At 44.9% G+C, this 21,840-nt stretch overlaps 2 protein-coding genes across 3 annotated transcripts in view; both read left to right on the plus strand.

Moving 5' to 3' along the window:
- The first annotated feature begins 1,491 nt into the window (after window positions 1-1,491).
- Window positions 1,492-5,694, plus strand: RPLP0 (ribosomal protein, large, P0). Of its 2 annotated transcripts, XM_006865448.1 has the most exons (8): window positions 1,492-1,611; window positions 1,879-1,980; window positions 3,304-3,479; window positions 3,565-3,652; window positions 3,759-3,905; window positions 4,000-4,185; window positions 4,851-4,991; window positions 5,470-5,694. In XM_006865448.1, the coding sequence occupies exons 2-8, from the start codon at window positions 1,927-1,929 to the stop codon at window positions 5,629-5,631; spliced, it is 954 nt and encodes a 317-aa protein (XP_006865510.1). In that variant the 5' UTR covers window positions 1,492-1,611; window positions 1,879-1,926; the 3' UTR covers window positions 5,632-5,694. The 2 variants fall into 2 exon arrangements, with proteins under 2 accessions (XP_006865510.1, XP_006865511.1); XM_006865449.1 differs by lacking the exon at window positions 4,000-4,185 and having other exon boundaries at window positions 1,587-1,611.
- A 3,165-nt stretch (window positions 5,695-8,859) lies between these two features.
- Window positions 8,860-21,840, plus strand: part of GCN1L1 (GCN1 general control of amino-acid synthesis 1-like 1 (yeast)) — a 66,194-nt gene continuing 53,213 nt past the window's right edge. The window contains exons 1-5 of the mRNA XM_006865450.1: window positions 8,860-8,884; window positions 14,209-14,311; window positions 17,041-17,104; window positions 17,577-17,708; window positions 18,265-18,373. Coding sequence (XP_006865512.1) covers window positions 8,867-8,884; window positions 14,209-14,311; window positions 17,041-17,104; window positions 17,577-17,708; window positions 18,265-18,373 — 426 coding nt within the window. The 5' untranslated portion in view covers window positions 8,860-8,866. The remainder of the gene's footprint in view (window positions 8,885-14,208; window positions 14,312-17,040; window positions 17,105-17,576; window positions 17,709-18,264; window positions 18,374-21,840) is intronic.

The raw sequence follows: 21,840 nt of genomic DNA on the forward strand, positions 1-21,840 counted from the left end.
ATATACAATAGGATGAATGTAAAGCTACTAATGTTCTCCGATGTAAACTATCACATAATTCACAATAAAACATTAAAAAACAAAACAAAACAAAAAACCCTATGGAGGTGCAAGCCTAGAGTAACTCTAGCATCTAGTGAACATGGAAAGGAGAAGCCAGCAAACTAAACTGACACAGCCAAAGATGTACTGACCTCATGCCTCCTTCAAAACTGATACAAGAGACAGTGAAGAGGCAATGACAAAGAGCAACACTGGAGAGTGACGTGCTCAAAGAAAAGCACACTGAAGGAAAAAAGATGGAAATTCTCAGTTTTGGTATCGGTACACTACTGAGATGACACTCTGTCTACAGAATTCGTTTTACCCCAATCACAACTTCTCATGATAAACCATTTAAAATGTATTTTCTATGAAGAAATAAATTTATTTTCAAACGTTGGAAAAATAGAAAAGAAAAACACTATGGAGCAGTTCTACTTTGTAACACTTGGGGTCGCTATGAATTGGAACTAACCTGATGGTAATGTGTGTGGGTGGGTTTTGTGTTTCCTCTTCTATGTGCCAGGCATAGACACCAATCTCTGTTCTTGTGAAGCTTGTATTAATAAAGGAAGAGAAGGCTAATACATAACAATGCAATAAGTATATTACATATTGTTAAGAGGCCCTGAAGAAATAGAACAGTGTGATGCGGAGAGGGAGAGAGGATTTTTGTAATTTTGAATAGACTCCTTTTTTCGTTTCTGTTGTACTTGGGGTCATGGAGTGGGACTCCACTGGACAGCACCTGACAACAATATGTCATATTGATGATTGATCTGAGTTTAACGGAGGTGAGTCAGGATATCAGCAAAGAGCATTATAGGGAGAGGGACTAGCTTGCATAGAAGGGAGTATACTTCTAGAAATTAAGAGCGTTGTCTGGCTGGACAACAGGAGATGAGAGTATGGGGCAGAACGTGTAGGACACTTAAAGTTTCAGACTTTCATAGAGAGAAACAGGTTAGAGTTTTGATAGGTTGTGACTTAGAGTTTTAAAGGATCCTTCTTATCCTGGTGTGACGCTGTAGGAACAGCACTGGACTGTGAACCACAAGGTCAGTAGTTCAAATCTACCAGCTGCTCCTTGGAAACCCTACACAGATTCGCTATGAGTCAGAACCTACTCGATAACACTGAACAACAACAAACTTCAGAGGAGATAAAAATAGAAAACTTCTGTTTTTAATCTATGAGCAATTATTTCTAAAAGGTCTGTCTTAGCAAACTCCTCTTTAGCTTGCCACTTGGTCAAGTGGCGACTCATGACGTGTCGTGCCTACCAGAAGGTAGCTCCTGACCAGCAGAGGGAAGCAGCGCGGAGAAAGCGGCCTCAAACTCAAGTCTTGAGCTTTCCTTAACTACTTGATTAAAAGACGACTTCCCATTGGCTAGAGTGACCACGTTCCTATCCAATGACCGTCTGGATAAATTTTGCCTTACAGACAGGATGAGGCGACAACCAATAGGGAAGGACGCTGTTTTCGGCTTCTGATTGGCCGCTTTATTCGCATATAAAAGATGCGCGCCGGCGCGCGGCCTTTCTCTCGCCAGGCGTCCTCGTGAGAGGTTTGTGTGTCTTTCGGAGAAGTGCAATCGCAGGCGGCGTGACTAATGGGGGGCTCCTGGGGGGGAAATGGGAGCTTTGGGACTCGGGCATGTCTGCTCTGGGACCTCGCACTCCGCGAGTGGTGAGAGCGGCGAACTCTGGTCATCCGGCGAACGCTCGTGAGTGGCCTGCCCAGTGCAGGCCTCGGGCCTGACCCTGGCCGGGCCTTGGTGGTGGGTGCGGAGGTGACCAGCAGTGATTGGGTCTAAGCTCCTTCTCTCCCTCAGTGACATCGTCTTTAAACCCCGCGTGGCAATCCCTGACGCACCTTCGTGATGCCCAGGGAAGACAGGGCGACCTGGAAGTCCAACTACTTCCTTAAGATCATAGTAAGTACGGACTGGGTCGTGGCCCTCAGCATGCTGCCTCAACGTCTGGCGGTAATGGGACAAATGAGCGTCTGTTCGGTGATGCTGAATAGTTATGAGTCTTAACGTTTTGCAGAGGTGGTGGTTAGTGCAGTCGAGCCGGTTGCCAGTCTTAGTGAACCTGTCTGTATAGGGTTTCAGAGACTGCAAATCTTTGAGGGAGCAGAAAGATAAGATATTCTCCTTCGTAGCAGCTGGTGGAATCAAACCGCTCACCTTAAGTTTCACAGTCCAGTGCTTATTCTACAAAGCTACTGCGTTTCCGTTTTTGCAGAGGTGGGGGTGAGGGTTATGTACTGTAGAGCCTGTTAGGACTTACAACGACCCTGTACAGGCTGTTTCAAAGACTGTAAAACTTGAGCAGAAAGCCTCATCCTTTTCTCACAGAACTGCTGATAGTTTGGAACTGCTGGCCTTAGAGGTTAACAGCTCGTCTCTAGGTTACTAGAACTCCTTTTATATAGGGCCCTCGGATTAACAGATGAGCAGACTCCATTTCTGGCGGCCTGGTTTCCAAATAGTTCCTCTGCCTCCATTTTTTGGGAAGGTGTGAGGCAAAGAGTGACTCATTTCTTTTGATGAGCTCTGTAGTTTAGTGCATGTATTTCTTATTCAAAAATGCTGACCTGCTGTTTTTCAGGTCTGCCATTATAGAGCTTCATTTGTATTCTATTTCCTACCTGTATTTGCAATGGGAATTTTCAGATCCTCTATTTCTAGAGACCAATGAGTATCCATATACCTACCACCTAGAATTTACCATATATGATTTCTGCTTAATGTTGCATGCCCTTGAGTTGGTTCCGACTCATCAACCCTGCTTAGTTTCTGGGGAGTCTTGCCGTTTCACCAACTTTGCAGTTAATAGTCCAGTGCTTATTCTGCAGCTCCACACTAGGACACCTTGAGTTTGGAATGATGTAAATGTAACCCTCACATTGATCTGCCTTATTTGGCACTTTTTGGGAGGCATTTAAAACCAAATCTGCTTCATTTGTGGGGAAACAATCCAGGGTTTTTTTTGTTTTTAATCATATAAGGTGTGTTTCTTGTTCACATTTTTTTTTTTTTTTTAGTGTAGAAACAGTTCTCATCATTCAAACTGCATGGAAACAAGGCACTGTTAATAACTCAGCTAGTGGGAGGGGTTGTCATTGCCTCCAAAGCAACAAACATGGAAATAAATGATTGAAATGGAAAATCAGTGATTATGGGTTTGATTTCTCTTGATGCTGCCCACTGCTTTAACACCTGCTAAACATCTGTTCCAACTGGTTCTTATAGCAACTTTTGGATGATTATCCAAAATGCTTCATTGTGGGAGCAGACAATGTGGGCTCCAAGCAGATGCAGCAGATCCGCATGTCCTTGCGCGGGAAGGCCGTGGTGCTGATGGGCAAGAACACCATGATGCGCAAGGCCATCCGGGGGCACCTGGAAAACAACCCCGCTCTGGAGAAGTAAGTCAGTACCCTGAGCTGTGCAGCCTTCCCTTCCCATTGGGAAGAATGTGCTGGAAGGTGACCTGTAAACTTCTCATTGCAGACTGTTGCCTCACATCCGGGGCAATGTGGGATTTGTGTTCACCAAGGAGGACCTCACTGAGATCAGGGACATGCTGCTGGCCAACAAGGTAAGGGGAGAAGCAGGTGGACTCCTTTGTGAAATTGACCTTGACCATTCTCATGTTGAACTTGTAGGGAGAAGACTGTTCTCACTGTTTCCTTACCTTTGCTTAGGTGCCAGCTGCCGCCCGTGCTGGGGCCATTGCCCCATGTGAGGTTACTGTGCCGGCCCAGAACACTGGTCTGGGTCCGGAGAAGACCTCCTTCTTCCAGGCTCTGGGCATCACCACAAAGATCTCCAGAGGCACCATTGAAATCCTGGTTAGTGAACCTGGCTCACCAGTGCTAGCCAGGCAGGTGGAGGGGGGCTGTGGCCCTGCTGGATGGATGTCTAAGTGCTGTCTTTTCTGTGCAGAGTGATGTGCAGCTGATCAAGACTGGAGACAAAGTGGGAGCCAGCGAAGCCACCCTGCTGAACATGCTGAACATCTCCCCCTTCTCCTTTGGGCTGATTATCCAGCAGGTGTTTGACAATGGCAGCATCTATAACCCGGAAGTGCTTGATATCACTGAGGAAGCTCTGCATACTCGCTTCCTGGAGGTAACATGTGACTCAGCTCTGTCTCTTCGCATTTGAGGTGGACTTCAAAAAGTTCATGGGAAAATGGAATGAAAACAATTTTTGCAGACTTTTTGAGCGACTCCATCTCCTTGTATTTCTGGTCAAGCTATATAAAGTCCTGATTCTGTTGCTTAAACTGTATAGTTAAGCCCTTGAGTCAGTTTTGACTTCTGTGGACCCTGCATAGGGTTCCTGAGAAACGGCTGGGGGATTGAACCCCATCGGCCACCTTACGTTTGATACAGTGCTGTACCAAGGCTATAACCAAGTATAATTGTTAAAGAGGTTTCCCTTAGTTCCCTTATCTATCAGATGACAATAACAGCAGTTTGTTGCAGAATTTAATAAATGTAAAGCCCTAAGAGCACTGCTGGGTTATCCAGGAGTTGTAATCAGGAAACTTTAATTTCATATAAGCTGTGGCTTTTGACGTAAACTCCCATCAGTATTTGGTAATGGGAATACTTAGATTGGGTTGAGGGCAGACAGCATTGTAATCTGGTAGGTATGCCTGGAAGCAGTTAGTATGAATGACTGAAATGTTACAAGTATTGTCTGTTTCCAGTGAGCTTTGTTTGGACTTTACTGATTTTATTCCAGGACCATTCACTCAAAGTATCATTACTCTCCTCCTCTTCCTGCAGGGTGTTCGCAACGTTGCCAGTGTGTGTCTCCAGATTGGTTACCCAACTGTGGCCTCAGTACCTCATTCCATCATCAATGGGTACAAGCGGGTCCTGGCTTTGTCTGTGGAGACTGAGTACACCTTCCCACTGGCTGAAAAGGTAACAGCTCCCATCAGGATCACAGTGGGCCCAACTGCAGAATCTGGAGAGGAATGAATAGCAAATGGCATCGTAGTACAGGTTTTACAGAACGTATAGAATATGACTAGGAGGTTGGTATTGGGTAACAGACTTTAAAGGGGCAGTAGGCAAGGAGCTCTGGTAGCGTAGTGGTTACGAATCGGGCTGTAAACCGCAAAATCAGCCTTTCGAAACGACCAGCTGTTGCGCGGGAGAAAGATGAGGTGTTCTGCTCCCATAAAGATTTACAGCCTTGGAAACCTTATACAGGGTCACTATGAGTAGGAACCAACTGCACAGCAAGAGGTGCTCTCTGACACTCACGGTATCCTATCTGAGTCACTTCCGGTTCATAGTGACCTCTTCCTACAGTGTCGCCAACACTAGGGCTCTATAAAGGGTTGATGGGCAGTAGGGACTGTTTTAACCACCATCTTCTCTCCCTTGCTTCATTCAGGTCAAGGCCTTCTTGGCTGATCCATCTGCATTTGTGGCTGCCGCCCCTGTGGCTGCTGCCACCACTGCTGCTCCAGCTGCTGCCTCCGCCCCCGCCAAGGTTGAAGCAAAGGAAGAGTCGGAGGAGTCAGACGAGGATATGGGATTTGGTCTCTTTGACTAGTCACCAAAGCTACCACCAATTCAGCCAACTTTATTGGCAGCAAAGAATTAAAGGCTTACTTCTCTTTAAAGCCTCCATACTCTTTTATGTTGTACATCTTGAAGAACTAGCCTTTCAGCATGAACTACTACTTGGTCTTGATAGACCAACTTACACTGTCATTTTATACTGTGATTTTTGGACCCAGGGCCCAAAGAACAAGATGAAAGTTTGGGTTCCTCTAAGCTCTGGATGTGGTGGATGCTATAGGATAAGTATTGGACTGTGAATCATGAGCTTACTGGTTCAAACCCACCAGCTGCTCCTTAAGTACCCTATGCAGGGTCGCTATGAGTCCAAGCTGACGGACTGAGAAGCTACCTCAAAGAATCCCTGGTGGTGCAGTGGTTAAGTGTTTGACGGCTAAGCGAGAGGTTACTCTTAGGATGGAACAAACCTGTTGATCTGTTCCTTTGACAATAATAGCCTATGGGAGCCTGCTCTGGTAGCGTAGTGGTTATGAATCAGGCTGTGAAACTTAAGGTCAGCAGTTTGAAACTACCAGCTGCTCCACAAGAGAAAGATGAGGCTTTCTGCTCCCTTAAAAATTTACAGCCTCGGAAACCCTGTACAGGGTCGCTATGCATGGGTTGGAACCGAGTTAACACTTAACAATAGGGTTGTTATGAGTCAAATTGACTCGGCACAATAGTAAGTATATCATAGAGGTTATTGATGTCAGTTGATAGGCATTCTGAATGACACTTGTAACCTAACTAGTGACTCACTTTATGTTAAGTACTATCAGCCCTGACTATATAGGATTTCCAAGGAGCCAGCTTGTGGGTTTGAATGCTTGACATTAGGTTAGCAGTCCAGTGCTTACCCTACAGTGCCACATCAAGACTCCAAAGCAAGTGACTCTATGTTAAGTGTTAATTGAAACTGTTCTGACTCAACAATGACCCTATATAGGGTTTCCTAAGGAGCTCTGGTAGCTTAGTGGTTAGCAGTTTGAAACTACCAGCGGGAGAAAGTTGAGGGTTTCTGCTCCTTAAAAGATATACAGCTTTGGAAACCCTGTGCAGGGTCTCTGAGTTGGAACCGACTTCTTATCACATCACCACCACCACCACCACCATAGGGTTTCCCAAGAACAGCTGGTGGGTTTGGACAGCCAACCTTTTGGTTGGCAGTTGAAAAGTCTTGAAGTATTTGTAAATGACAAGCCTACAACATCTTTTCTCCCACAAAGTTGTCCTATAGAACAGTATTTCAAACTAGATGGGTGGTGGGTGGCTAGTGTTAAATATGATTACTCAGTAGGTGGTTGGTTGTGAAGCTCTTCCACATACAGATCTATTCACTGCGTCTTCTAACAGGCTGAATACTGATTCCAACAGCCAGGAACTCTACCTCTAGACTTAACTGCTTCAGCTCCCAACATTTCTAAGGCAGGTTTCTTTCCTGAATCCAAGAGTGATTAGGTCATGGCTTCCTTTTTAAACAGCACAAATGGCTACACCCTTAGCTGTTAGTCAATAGTATGATGTTCAAACCCATCCATAGATGCTGTGCAGAAAAATGTCCAATCTGTTTCCAAAGGTGCCGGTTCAGGCCCTGTACGGGGTTTTGGAGGATGTAAATCTTTATGGGAGTAGAAAGCTCCCTTGGAGTGGCTGGTAGTTTCGAACCGCTGACCTTAAGGTTTGCATCCCGATTCATAACCACTGTGCTACCAGAGCTCCAAGGTATGGCTTACTACACAACCGTAAATACAGAATGAAAAACCTCATCTGTGTCATCCTCAGTCTGCTATGCCCGTTGTTGCAGCTACTGTCCACCCATATGGGGCTGGAGGTGTCTTTCTCTGACCTAACTATACCCACGACAATGATCTATAGGGATTGGTCCTTTCTGAAAGCATACTGGGTGAATGCTAAGGAACATTTCTGGTGGTACTCAATGGCAGCACATGGTGTGTTCACAATTGATTCCCAATGGTGCATGCTTACTGTACACAAAGGGGTTGACATGGGTTGGAATCCATTTGGTGGTAACTAAAGGTTGAGTGTTGAAGAGCAAAGGTCATCTTGAGGACTAAGGTGTGTGTGACCCAAGCCATGATATTTTCGGTAACCTCATAAGCATGCAAACGCTGGACAGTGAATAAGGAAAATAGTAGAAGAATTTGATGCATCTGAGTTAATGGTGTTGGAAGAGAATATTGAAATTGCCATGTGCTGTCAAAAGAATCAACAGATCTGTGTTGGAAGAAGTGCAGCTAGAGTGCTCCTTGGAGGCCAGGAAGGCCAAACTTAGTCCCTCATATTTTAGACATATAGTTAGGAGGGACCAGTTGCTGAAGAAGGATACTGTGTTTGATACCGTGGAGGGTCAGAAAAAAGAGGAACCACCCCAGCAAAGTGGCGAAGTGGCATCCTCAGTGGGTTCAAGTGTGGCAACAAATGTGAAGTTGGCTCAGGATTGGACAGTGTTGTGCATAGGGTTGCTGAGTCGCTATCGACTGGATGGCACCTGACAACAACAACAACGGTTGAGAGTCCTGGTGTGGCAAGGTAGGTTAATGCTCAGGAGTGCAAATTCGGTCTGAACTGCAAGGTCGGTGGTTCAAGCTCATCAGCTGCTTTTCAGAAACCCTATATAAGGTCCCTATGAGTTGGAACACTTAAAATCACCACCTCGAGGTAGGTATTTCAAACCCACCAGCTGTTCAGAAACCCTAGGAGTTGGAACACATTTAACATCGACATTCGCCACAAAACCCTTGTAGACATCATCCTGACTCTTGCTTTTTACCTAGGAATTCTGCCATCGAGTCAGTTTCTACCCTACAGGGTCTCTGAACAGTGGCTTAAGCCGCCGACCTTGGGTTCCAGTGCTTATACTACAGCGCCACATATTTTCTCTATAAAGGGTTACACTTTGACTTAGAGAATGCCTAGTTAGGGTGTTCAGGCTGGACCTGCAGGGGCGAAGTGGACCGGGGCTGCAGGGAAGTTTGAGTCAAATCCTTTTAAACCTTCGTCTCCCGCCCTGAGGCCAGGCCTAGAAGGGTACCTGGCCCCGGGCTTAAGGTCAGTTTCGTTCGGGCCACAGGGGTAGCCAACGGCCTGCCGGGTGACGCCAGAGTAGGCCATTAGTCCCACTTAGCAACCGACCTCGCCCTGCCGCGTGGGCCCGCGCGGTGACCCGGAAGCACTCCGGAAGCGGTTCCGGGGTCAGCACCGGCAGGATGGCGGCGGACACGCAGGTGAGGTGGGCAGCTGCGGGGCCAACGGGGTAGTGTACTGCGCGCGGACGGCGGTCGCTGGGCTAGTCCATCACTGACGCTTGGTTTTGGGGCGAGGACCCGGGACTGGCGGAGGCCACGGCGGGTGCGGCCCAGGGCCTCCGGGAACCGGCTCCTTACGGCTCCCGGCCCGCTCCGGCCCGGCCCCCGGCGCGGGCGGCGCCTACCTACCCTGATGGACTTGGAAGAGTCTGCGGCTCCGGCCTCGGCGTCAGTAGCTGGGGGTTGGCGGAATTTTCCCTGACCCTGAAGTTGCATAAATAAGCCTGCCGGAATCTCTGCTCCATTTCCTCCCAAATCCACCGGCCGTTATCCCTGCACCGACCCCAAATCTTCTTTATGCTTTAAATTTGGCAGATGTTTTCGAGCACCTGCTGAGTACAAGAACTTAAGAGTATAGGCTTTGGACTCACACACATAGAGGTTTCACTCCCACTCTTCCTCTCTATAACCTTCGGCTAGTGGCTTAACTTGCTAAGTCTCAGTCTCTGCATCTATAAAATGGGGGTTAGCTAATACAGGTCTTAAAGGGTTGTTTTGAAGATTCATTGAGATAAAGTAGGACATGATATACTTACTGTTACTGGGTTCAGGATTTGATAAAAGAACTGTTGCCATCTAAGAAGAGCTACTGTCACCCAGGACTGGTGACGTCCCTTGTAGATCAGGGAAAGAATTTTTTTTCCATGCCAACATTGTATGTAGCTCCCTGTGTGTTTTAGGTGAGAAGACAGTATTATGGTGTGGCGCTGTGGGTTAATGTTCCAGACTGCAAAGCCGTTTGAACTGCAAGGGCGGTGGTTCAAGCTCACCAGCTGCTCCTTGGAAACCCTGTGCAGGGTCGCTGTGGGTCAGAACCGACTCGACGGCACTAACAACAACAATAAAGGACATCTTGTCTTACTTGAGACCCTAGGGAAATAAGATTAATTGATTTTTAGATGTAGACTTGGGACAGTGGTGGTTCAGAGGTAGCATTCTCACCTTCCTGGATTCGATATCTGGTCAGTGCACGTCCTGTGAAGCCTTTACATGTATTGTCAGTGGAAATTTGTGTAATGTTGAGCAGGTTTCAGCAGAACTCAGACAAGGAAGAAAGGCCTGGAAGTCTACGTCTGAAATACAGCCAGTGAAAACTGAATGGATCACAGTAGTCCAATCCCGGGGTATCATCTTCATGGTACACAACAACCATAAGATATGTGTGCCCTGGTATGAGGGAATGACCTCTTACGGGAACATTCAGAATGTTTATTGAGGGTCTCCTGGTAATTTGTTGCCAGTTGGTTATATGCAGTCCTAGAGAGAAACGCTACTTACTTTCGTGACTCTAGAGGAGTAAGGAGATACCATGCTAAATGTTGTGCATTTATACTCAAGTGCAAAAAGACACTTCACTCTAAAGGTAGATATGTTGTCCAGTATGAAATCCATTAGTCACATAGTCACATGATTATTTCATTAATAGCCACATGGCTACTTAATGTTGATTAAAATTAAATGACATTAAAAATTTAGTTCTTCAATTGCATTGGTGGTGGTGGTTATGTGCCATGGAGCCAGTTCCAACTCATAGCGATCCTGTACAGGGTTTCCGAGGCTGTAAATTTTTAAGGGAGCAGAAACCCTCGTCTTTCTCCTGCAGAACAGCTGGTAGTTTTGAACTGCTGACCTTGCGGTTCACGCTTTTTAATGCATAGTAGCCATTTGTGGCTTGTGTCTGCATATTGGATGAAGCAGAAGAACATCAGCGTTATCACAGAAAGTTAAATTGGTCAGCGTCGTACTGGTTACGAATCGGGCTGCGAACCTCAAGGTCAGCAGTTCGAAACTGCCAGCATGGGAGAAGGATGAGGCATTCTGCTCCTGAAAAGATTTACAGCCTTGGAAACCCTGTACAGGGTCGCTATGAGTTGGAACCGACTCCACAGCATATAACCAGCACCACCACTCTAGAGAGAATCCTGTTAGTTTTAAACCCACAAGTTAATTCTCTGAGAGGTCTGAGTGAACCCTTCTTCAGTTTTGTTCTGACATAATCTCTAGTGGGTAATGTTCATTTTCTGATGAAGGAAAAGAAGAATGTTGAAATAGAAGTGTTCTTTCATCTTTGTGAGAGAAAGAGTATCCAGGAATTTAGTATGATCACATGGAAAGACAGCCCTGTGGGAGTTCTGAGTAGAGTCCATTATGACGCTGAGTGACCCTATAGGATAGAGTAGAACTTCTCCATGGGGTTTCTGAGACTATAAACTTATATGGGAACAGACAGCCTCATCTTTCTCTCCTGAGTGGCTGGTGGTTTTGAAATGGCCGACCTTGTGGTTAGCAGCTCAGAGCTTAACCCATTGCACCACCCAAGCTCATACATCTATTTTTCTCTCAAAACTACTAAAACCCATTGCTACCGAGTCGATTCTGATCCACAGACACCACATAGGCAGGGTAAAACTGCCCCATAGTGTTTCCAAGGCTGTAAGTCTTTACAGAAGCAGACCACAACAGCTCCTATGGAGTGGTTGGTGGGTTTGAACCACCAACCTTTTATTGGCATGTTGTTGTTGTTATGTGCTGTGGAGTCAGTTCCAACCCATAGCAACCCTGTACAGGGTTTCCGAGCCTGTAAATCTTTACGGGAGCAGAAAGCCTCATTTTTCTCCCGCGGAACAGTTGGTAGTTTTGAATTGCTGACCTTATGGTTCACAGCCCGATTTGTAATCACTATGCTACCATAGCTCCTTTTTTATTGGCATAGAGGCAGTAAAAGTGAAAAACCAGATAAATACATTTTTTAGAAATAAGGAGGTAACTTCAAAAATCATCAGCCAGAATAGAGAGAGTTTGCTTTATAATTCTTTATTTTTGACTTGTGTTACTATATATGCACTTATGAGTGTAAGTCGAAAAAGTACTGGTACTAGGGTTCCAGTTTATACATGCATGGGTTTATTCGAAACAAAATGAATTTTAAATGTCTCTGTGGTCATTGGATGGCGGCAAAGACGTACTTTTAGTACTGCACTTGTTTTAGTCTTCTTAGGATGCCTTCCAGAAACAGGTTCAATCAGAACATTGCCTTCCGAGGGGATCTGCTGGGTCATTTCAATTCAAGGCACAGAGATCAGCTCAGAAGATTATGGTGGCACTATGTTTTGGGATTTCAAAGGTGTAATCTTGATGGATTTTCTTAAAGGACTCAGGATGGTTATGAGGATTTATTAGTAAGAAGTTTTAAGGAAATTGAAAACTGCATTGGCGAAAAAAAGGCCAGGAAAGCTGTACTGAGGAATTTTTTGCCATTATGACAATGCATCTACTCATTCTTCAAGGGTAGTAAGGGCTATCCTATAAGGATTCCATTAGGAAACCTTATCCCATCCACCCTACAGTTCTGTTTTTGGTCTTTCAGACTCCTGTTTGCTCCCAGAGCTAAAGGAACATTGAAAAGGAAAACAACTTGAGTTCCTCAAAGATGCTAAAGCTGCCATTTTGATGTGGAGCAAATTGAAGCATGCAAAGTTCTCTGGGGGAGCTCTGTTAAGTGTCGTTGAGTCAGTTCTGACTCATAACCACCCAGCATAGGGCTTCTGAGGAGCAGCTGGTACATTTGAACTGCTGACCTTGTGGTTCGCAATGCAATACTGATCTTACAGCACCACACCAAACACCGCCTTCAGAGTTTATAGACTAGATGGAGGAAATGTCTAGAAACAATAGTGTCTCATTTTGATATTTTTGTTTAATAAAACTCTATGGTTTTGCAGCAGTACCTTTGGACTTACCCTCTTATAACTACAAAAACAAAAGACTTGGTAAAGTTAAAACAAATTTATTTTGATGACAAAGTGGTGAGCATCCATTTATTCATTGCTAAAAACATAGTAGGAATGTCAGCAAAAGAAAGATTTGGCATTCTTTTCTTTGTCTCCACCTTGATTCTTATGCTACTTTTAAGGCCTGCCTATGAACTAGGAGGAGGGGCAAGTTTGTGGGGAAAAATTTGTCTTTAATGGCATCTCCCACCAACTCTTTGAAGCCCCCTTGTACTCTCAAAAGAAAAAGATGTGTTCATTTTGAACCCTACTGTGTTCATTATGAACCCTACTCAGCATCATGCCGTGCTCACTGGCTCTTGTGTCTTAAGACCTGCCTACTTTGTAGCATGTAGAAGAGCCCATTCTCAGGCCTGTTTAAAAGTCTGCTTTTGTCTTTCTCTATACGGAGAACATGCAGCGGTGGGAACTTGGATGAGGATTCATGTGAGCCCTTGTTAGCATCCACTTATAGACCTGGTTAGTTTCAGGCATAGTTTCACACACACAGGTGCTGTGGCTCTCAGCTCTTAACTCCGCTCTGAGAAATGGGGAGACTGATGGCTTTCTTACAGGCTTGTTATAACAGTTGCTGACCATGCTTGGAATGAAGTATATACTTTGCACACATGATCTCATTTAATCTCGGTAACAGTCATGTTGGCTGCCTGGTCTGCTAGGTGAAGAAACCGCAGCTCATGGAGGTGAGCCACAGAACTGGGATGCAGTCCTTTCTCGCCTTGCCTTTTAACCACTGTGCTAGTGGTCTGCAAGGTCGGTTGTCAATTTTCACCTTTGGAAGCTTAAAATGAGATCATGTCAAGGGAACACGTGTGCACATAGTAGGCCCTCACTAGATTTTGGGTAATTCAAAAGGGTATTTATTTTCTCTCCTGAGGTTATGGCCTTTTGTCTTGCCCAAGTGCAGTAAGGTTTATTGACTGGCTGACTGGTTGGGTTAAAGTAGTCATTCTCACCCAGGGGTGATTTTGCACCCCAGAGACAAATATCTGGTGGGTTGTTGTTGTTTTTTAAGTTTTTATTGTAAATTGTGTGATAGTTTACATGGGAGAACATTAGTTTTATGCTCTTTGTTTCATTGCAATGATTAAAATCTCCGGGCATCATCATAGTATTTGCTTTTATTCTGGTTTTTTTTTTTTGCTATACACAAAAACACATAATCATTTAAACAACCAAAGGGCACATTTTGCAAGCCTGCCTTCTGGACGTATTTTTGATTTTCACAACTAGGTTGCAAAGGGTCGGGTAGAACTACTGCCATCTAATGGACAGAGAGGCCTGGGATGCTGCTAAGCAATTCATAAGACAGCCCCTATAACAAGGAAACACCTAGTCCCAAGTGTCAGTAATGCAGAGGCTGAGATATCACTGAATTCTGCCAACCCTTCTCTACCTCCCTTCATTGTCATGTCTGACCAGTGACATTTTCTCTGGGCTTGCCTTTTACAGGTCTCTGAGACACTAAAGCGTTTTGCAGGGAAGGTGACGACAGCCAGTGTGAAGGAACGGAGAGAAATCCTCAGTGAACTGGGGAAATGTGTTGCTGGAAAAGGTATTTCTTCGTCATTCATGTGGCCTGGAGATCCCGCAAAGTACATTGTAGCCACTGTTTAGAATGGGGCTTTCACTTTTTGCCTTTGCTTGTTTGAATGGGAGCTGAACTTGCTTTCGCAAGGTTACTTAGGATGTTGGAGAGTTTACCCATTTAGGTACCAAAGCTGTTTATACAGTAGTAGCTTGTTTGATTGGAAATATTTCTAAGATACCAGCAATCTTTCTTGAGTAATAGATTGGATATATAAACATTTTCTTGATAACTTGGGGTACCATTCTTCCCAGTCTATATTCTTTGGATGCCAGCAAGATGTTACCGGGCGTTTGGCCATCAAAGTATTCTTAGGTCCCTAAGTTTTGGAGATGATGGCACACTCCTGAATCCCTTATTGGGATTCTCCTTCTTTCTAGCCAGCCTGTTTGGTTTCTTGTGTCTCAGTTTCTTCATCTGAAAGTGGGGTCAGTTACAGTACCCATCTCCCAGGCAGTGAGTGAGTCAGTGGGTAAACTGCTAGAGCGGCTGGCCCCTTAGAAGCACTAACTACGTAGTGGGTGTTAGCCAGTGCTGCATCAGAAGCTTCACAAGTGGGTGACTGTCACAAGAGGAAACTTCTCTTCTCACAGCTGAGGAGGCTCTAAGTATAAACCCAGAGTGCTGGCTTGAAGGGAAAGCTCTAGGGGAAGGTCCTTACTTGGCTTCTTGGTGATCCCCAGGTGCTATGACATTTGTCTTTTCCCAGCTCTGCTTTTCTGTCCTAACCTGCTCTTTTAATCGCTTTATGGTAGAGTAGTGGTTACGACCCTGGCTGCTAATCTCATGGTCAGCAGTTCGAAACTACCAGTGGTTCCACAGGAGAAAAATGAGGCTTTCTGCTTCCATAAAGATTTATAGTCTTGGAAACCCTATACAGGATTGCTGTGAGTTGGAACTGACTCCATGGCGCATAACCACCACCGAAGTGATTGGCTTCAGACACATCCTACATGGACATGGTCTCTTTACCAGAATAAGAAAACCCATTCCCAAATGGCATTGCAACCACCGGTGTAGGGATTTTGATTTAGGACACACATTTTGGGGGAAGACAGTTCCATTCATCACAGGTGTTGTTATTTCTACCACCTTTCTTCCTCCTCATCTGTTCTAGGAGGAGGTGATGCTTTCCTACTCTGCACTGTGAGGTCATGCCGTTAAACGTGTTCGTCCTCTCTTTCCATCCCTCCAAAAATTGGTGATCATTAGGTCAAGCTGGGATCTCCTCAGAAACCTTCAGAGACCACTCCAGCTGCAGGCCTTCGTACTTGGATTTTAAAACTGTGTACTGTTCAAAAGGACAAATATTACCTGAGACCACTGTTGTCAAGAGTTAAGAAAAGATTTTCGAGCAAAATGAAACATTCTATGATGACTACAGAGGGGGAGTAGGGGAGAACGAAAGAAAAATAAAGTGAATAGAGGGAAATATTCTTGATTGATGGTCCATGGAGTGAATTGTAATCCTGTAAAATTACTGATGATGATTAAAGACCACAGCCTTCAATATGGATTGAATCTCAATGTAAAGCAAACAAAAATCCTTACTGCCAGACCAGTAAACAACATTCTTATCAATGGAGCAAAGATTGAAGTTGTCAAAGAATGAATTTTTCTTGAATCAACCATCAATATTCATGGAAGTAGCAGTCAAGAAATCAAATGACGTATTGCATTAGGCAAATCTGCTGCACAAGACCTTTTTAAAGTGTTGAAGAGCAAAGATGTCAGCTTGAGGAGTAGGGTGCACCTGACCCAAGCCATGGTATTTTCAGTAACCTTATATGCATGTGAAAGTTGGGCGGTGAATAAGGAATATCATGGAAGAGTTGATACATTTGAGTTATGGTGTTGGAGGAGAATACTGAAAGTGCCATGAGCTGCTGAAAGAACAAAACTGATCTGTATTGGAAGAAGTACAACCAGAATGCTCCTTGGAAGCCAGGATGGCCAAATGTCATCTCTCATACTTCAGACATATTGTCAGAAGGGACCAGTCACTGGAGAGGGATATCTTGTTTAGTAAGGTGGAGGGTCAGAGAAAAAGAGGAAGACCCCCAGCAAGATGGATTGGCAAAGTGGCAGCATCAGTGGGCTCAAGTGTGGCAACAATTGTGAGGTTGGGCCAGGATTGGGCAGTTTCGTTCTGTGTGTAGGGTCACTATGAGTCGGTACCGACTCTATGGCACCTAATAACCACAACAACGAGATAAAGAGTGGGACTGATGATTTTTTCTGTCAACTTGTACTCAATTCACAATAAAAAGTTTACAACAAGACAAAACAAAAGCTATGATTTTCAGCTTTTACCAGGGCATACATAAAACCCTGTGCCCACATCAGAGGTGAACAGCTTGCTGAATTGTTGTAAACCACACACTCCTGTGTCGCTGGTACTCCTCTCAAGACACACACAATAGTCCAGGCATGCCACATCTTCTTCTATAGCACTTGAAACGTTGAGGCCAGGTGTAGCATGTATTGCCTTAGCTTCCGTCATGAACACACGTTGGCTTCCTACACTTGGTGTTGTATCAGAGTCTGGGTTTTTTTGTTATCTTTTTCTCTTGTGAGTTGGATTTCAAATCTATAGGCGGGTCCTGCCAGCAGAGAGCCTTTCTGGCATAAAGTGTGATCCAACAGGTGCTCAGGAAGCAGTTTTTAATGATTCTTTGTGTGATCCTTGGCTTTAGATCTGCCGGAGGGAGCAGTGAAAGGGCTCTGCAAGTTGTTCTGCTTGACTCTGCATCGATACAGGTGAATGTCTGCCAAATGCCCGGGGCCCAGAGCACCGTTGATAGGGAGGCAGCTAAGGGAGGGCTGTGCTAAGAGCCCAGGTGTTGGAGGCAGCTTGCCTAGTTCCCAGTCTGGGCTGCAGTACATCCTAGCTCTCGGAAACTGAGCCCTCAGTTAACTGCTCTGTGCCTCAGTTTTCTCATCTGTGGAATGGGGATGATACTGTGGTCTACCTCACAGGGTAAGGGTTAATGAGTGAAGTGCCTGGAACAGCACCTTCTCATCATGAGTGCTTGGCTGTGCACAAATCATGCGCTGTTGAGGTAGTAGCTGCCTTGAGAGCTTTCATGGCTGGTTTGCCCTACCAGCTCCTTCCAGGAGTGACCCACTGGGATACTGTGTGATAAAGTTTTGCTGAGACCAACTTGACTTGGCCTCAGCAGCCTTGCCCTTCCCTGAGTCATGTGTTCACTTTCCCCTTCACGTCCTCTAGAGACGCAGCCTCCCGCAGGGCCCTACAGGCCGCCATCCAGCAGCTGGCTGAGGCCCAGCCGGAAGCCACCACCAAGAATCTCCTGCACTCTCTGCAGTCTTCAGGCATTGGCTCCAAAGCAGGTGTGCCCAGGTAAGGGAGACTGGTGGTGCCACTGGGAGCAAATGTGCTTGGACATGGGACTGGAAGTGTGCTGGCAGTTGGCCTCACAGTGGAGGGAAGAAGCAGGCTGGCAGTCTTGACTTTCCCCAGCAGTGGGGCTGGGAGCCAGGGCTGGAGAACCCGATGCCCATCAGGCACAGGACGAGCGAAATCGTCCTTTGTGAAGAAAGACCCCTGGTGGTGCAGTGGTTAAGTGCTCAAATGCTAACCAAAAAGTTGATGGTATGAACCTACCAGCTGTCCTGAGGGAGAAAGATGGGGCAGTCTGCTTCCATAAAGATGACAGTCTTGGAACCGTGACGGGGCAGGTCTTCTCTGTAGTCAGCTCTCAAAGGCAAATGGCTTAGGTTTGGAACAGTGCTAAGACAGGGGAATGTGACTGAACTCCTTGTCAGGTGACTTGTAGGGAACTGGCCTCAGATCGCCCCAGTTTTAGGTCCCCGGCAGGTTGTCTTGCAGTGAGCATTTGTCCTCCAGATGGAGGCCGCTGCTCTGTGCTCACCCCTTTCTTTCCTTCCCTGCACAGTAAGAGCAGTGGCTCAGCTGCCCTGCTGGCCCTGTCCTGGACCTGCCTTTTGGTGCGCATTGTCTTTCCCTCAAGAGCCAAGAGGCAAGGAGATGTCTGGAACAAACTGGTAGGTGCTCTGGGTCTGTGGGTGGGTGATGTTCGAGTTTTTGCACAGTCAGCGCATATTTAAGGACTGCCTCTGTGCCTGGGGCTCTTCCAGGTGACAGGTCACAAGAACTCAGAGTTGTCCCAGAGTTTGGTGGATGGCCAAGAGTGTAATCTAACATCATGGATTTATCTGTTCCTTAAATATCATGGAGCGTCTAGTTCTAACTGTTAGGTGTGTCTTTAGGGATTGGGACTCCAGTGATGAATAAGAGACACATATTTCCCACCTTGATGACAAATGAGGAAGATGTGATATGCCAGAGTGAGGAAGGCAGCCAGATAGCAAGTAAACCAGAAAATATAATTATGTAAATCAGTTTTTTTTTTCTGGCTAATGAGTTCTTTTCCTTTGTGTGATTTCCAGTACCTGTTATTATTACTATCAGGTGCTGTTGAGTCTATTCCTTCTCATAGCGACAATAAACAGAATGAACCTGTGCCTGATTCTGTGCCGTCCTCACAATCATTGCTGTGTTTGAACACAGCGTTGTTGCAGCTCCTGTGCCATTCCATCTCATTGAGGGTCTTACTCTTATTGCTGATCCTCTACTTTACCAAGCAAGGAGCTCTGGTAGCGTAGTGGCTACGACTCGGCTTGATAACCTCAAGGTCAGCCGTTTGAAACTACCAGTTGTTCCACAGGAGAAAGATGAGGTTTTCTGCTCCCCTAAAGATTTACAGCCTCGGAAACCCTGTGCAACGTTACTAGGAGTCGGAACCGACTTCATGGTACACAACCACCACCACCACCACTTCACCAAGCATGATGTCCTCCTCTAAGATCTAGTGCCTGTTGATAACTTGGCCAAAGTATATGAGACGAAGCCTCACTTTTCCTTGCTCCTAAGACATATCCTAATTACTTCTTTCAACATATTTGTTCCTCTGGCACCCCATGCTGTATTCAGTGTTCTTTGCTAACACCGTAATTCAAAGATAAGAATTTTTTTCTTGTTTTCCTTATTTGTTGTTTAGCTTTCACATGCATGTTTGGTGATTGAAAATACTGTGCCTTGCTTCATTCACCTTAATCCTCAAAATGACATCTTTGCCAGGTAGCTGCCTTCTAAATTTCTTGGCATAGATGAGTTGAGTGCCTTTAGTGATCACTCCTTATGTTATTCACAATTAGTATTCTCTCAATTCCTGGAGCCTTGTGTTTTGCCATTGCCTTTGGTGGAGCGTAGCCTTCTTTCAGTGACATTGGTTCTTGATAATATGCTACATCTTAAAATGAATGTCGACCAGTTCTTTTGTTTCAGTGACTCTTGTTCCTTCCTTCTTTTTTTGATGCTTCCTGCATCGTATAATATATTGTCCATAGAGTCTTTCAATTTCAACTCGAGGTTTAAATTTCCTTCAGTTTTTTTTCAGCTTGAGAAATGCTGAGCATATTCTTTGGTTTTGATTTTGTAACTTCCTTCAGGTCTTTGCACACTTTTTTAATAAGACTTTGTCTTCTTGAGCTGCTCTTTGAAATTTTCTGTTTAGCTCTTTGACTTCATTTCTTCCACTTGCTTTAGCATCTTGGCGCTGGAGAACAAGTTTCAGAGTCGCTTTTGGCATCCTTTTTTTTTTTTTTTAAGTTTTTATTGTGAATTGAGTGATAGTTCAGACATTGTTCCATTGAAATGATTACAGTCTCCTCTCTTCTTGTGTTAATGACCTTTCGCTTTCTTCGTGTGCAGTGTCCTTCGTGTCATCCCACGGTATGTCTGGTCTGCTGTCGTTAGAACTTAAGTCATTGGACTGGCCAGTGCCATGGAATTCCTGCCCAGTATTTTGATCTATGTTATCTCTTCCTGTTCTGAGCCTGTGCTCCTTCCATGGTCTTTGATTTTTCCTTCTACTTGTTTGTTAATCAGAGATGGTCTAATAGGCCTAGTTTAAAGGTGTGTATGCTTTCTTTTTTTTTATATAAATTTTACTTATTTTGCTGTGTTGAGAGTATACATAGCAAAATGTACATGTACAAAATATACATTGTAAGATTAATCAGTCTCTTCATTTAATGAATTGATTTCATTTTTTGAGTTTTGCAGTCATTTTTGTCCTCTGTTTCTGAGTCGTTTCTGTCCCTCATGAACAAACTCCCTGCCACCTAAATTTCCTAGCTAATCTTCCAATCTGCTGTTGTTAGTTTGATCCCAGATACATAGTTCTTAAAATAGCTTAAGACAAACATTTGTTACTCATTAAGTTAAACTGCTGTCCAGTTTTAAGAAGACTTCAGGGGATTTTTTTGGTTTAAGGTTTAAAGATTATCTCATAGCAATAATTGCAGATATTTATCCACTCTCCATGGTTATAGGAAGTCTGGAGTGCACGAGGATTTGAAATTCTGTTCTGCAGTTTAGCATTTTGATCAAGATTCTTTTATGGAATCTTTGATCAAAATGTTTAGTCATGGCAACTTGGAGCCATCAAGTCTGATCTCATGTCAAAGGAAGCAGTTGTTCATGGAAGCAATTAGCCACACAGTCCATATTGTCCGTCTTTTCCTGAGGCTTCTTCTATTTTTCCAGACAAATAAAGACCAATTGTGCCTTAGATGACCACTCACAAGCTTTTAATGTCCCAGGCACAACAGTGAATGAGGACGTGTAGCAGATGTACTAATCATGTTGTTATGGCACTGTAGGATCAGCACAGGACTGTAAACCACAAGGTTGGCAGTTCAGAACCACCAGTTGCTCCTTCGAAACTGTATACAGGGTTGCTGTGAGTCAGAACCAACTCTACAGCACTTAACAAGAACACCAGTTGTGTTGGAATTCTGGTGTGATGCTGTAGGGTAAGCATGGAACTGCTGCTCCTCTGAAACACTGTACAGGATCATTATGAGTGAGAACAGACTTGATGGCACTTACATGCAACAATAATCACGTCGGAGGTTCTTTTTAATGTCTAGATAGATCCTGTGGAGGTCTGGAGGAATGGTCTTAATGGTGTTACGGTTTAATAGAAAGTCCTCTAGCCAAGGAGACTGGGCATCTTAGTATGGATCTAGTTCTTGGCTGTGAGATTTGGACAAGTCTTTTAATTTCTGATCCTGTTTTCTCATCTATAGAATGGGAAAAACTACTACCCATTGCCTCCCCCATCAAGAACTGTCACATGAAGGTGGGCTTAGATGAGGTGTGAAAGGGTTTTATTAGGAATGCATGGTGTTGTGCAGGGAGGTGAAGTGATACAAGCAGAACTAGAAAGCCTTAGGAACTGTTCAGCCAGCTGGCAAGAAATAGATGGCTTTGTTCCCAGGAGCATCATCCACACTCCTGCCTGTGAGCAGGCCAGGCCCTCAGCTATGCTAATGGGTGGAAGACTGAGAGCTCCCCCATGGTGGATGTGCTCCAGTGAATGCCAACAGGGTCTCCTCACTTGGACACCCTTGAGAGTGTGGCTTTCAGTTTTATCACAAGGCCT

This window comes from Chrysochloris asiatica, unplaced genomic scaffold (assembly GCF_000296735.1).
Source record: "Chrysochloris asiatica unplaced genomic scaffold, ChrAsi1.0 scaffold00078, whole genome shotgun sequence".
Classification (NCBI taxonomy): Eukaryota; Metazoa; Chordata; class Mammalia; order Afrosoricida; family Chrysochloridae; genus Chrysochloris; species Chrysochloris asiatica.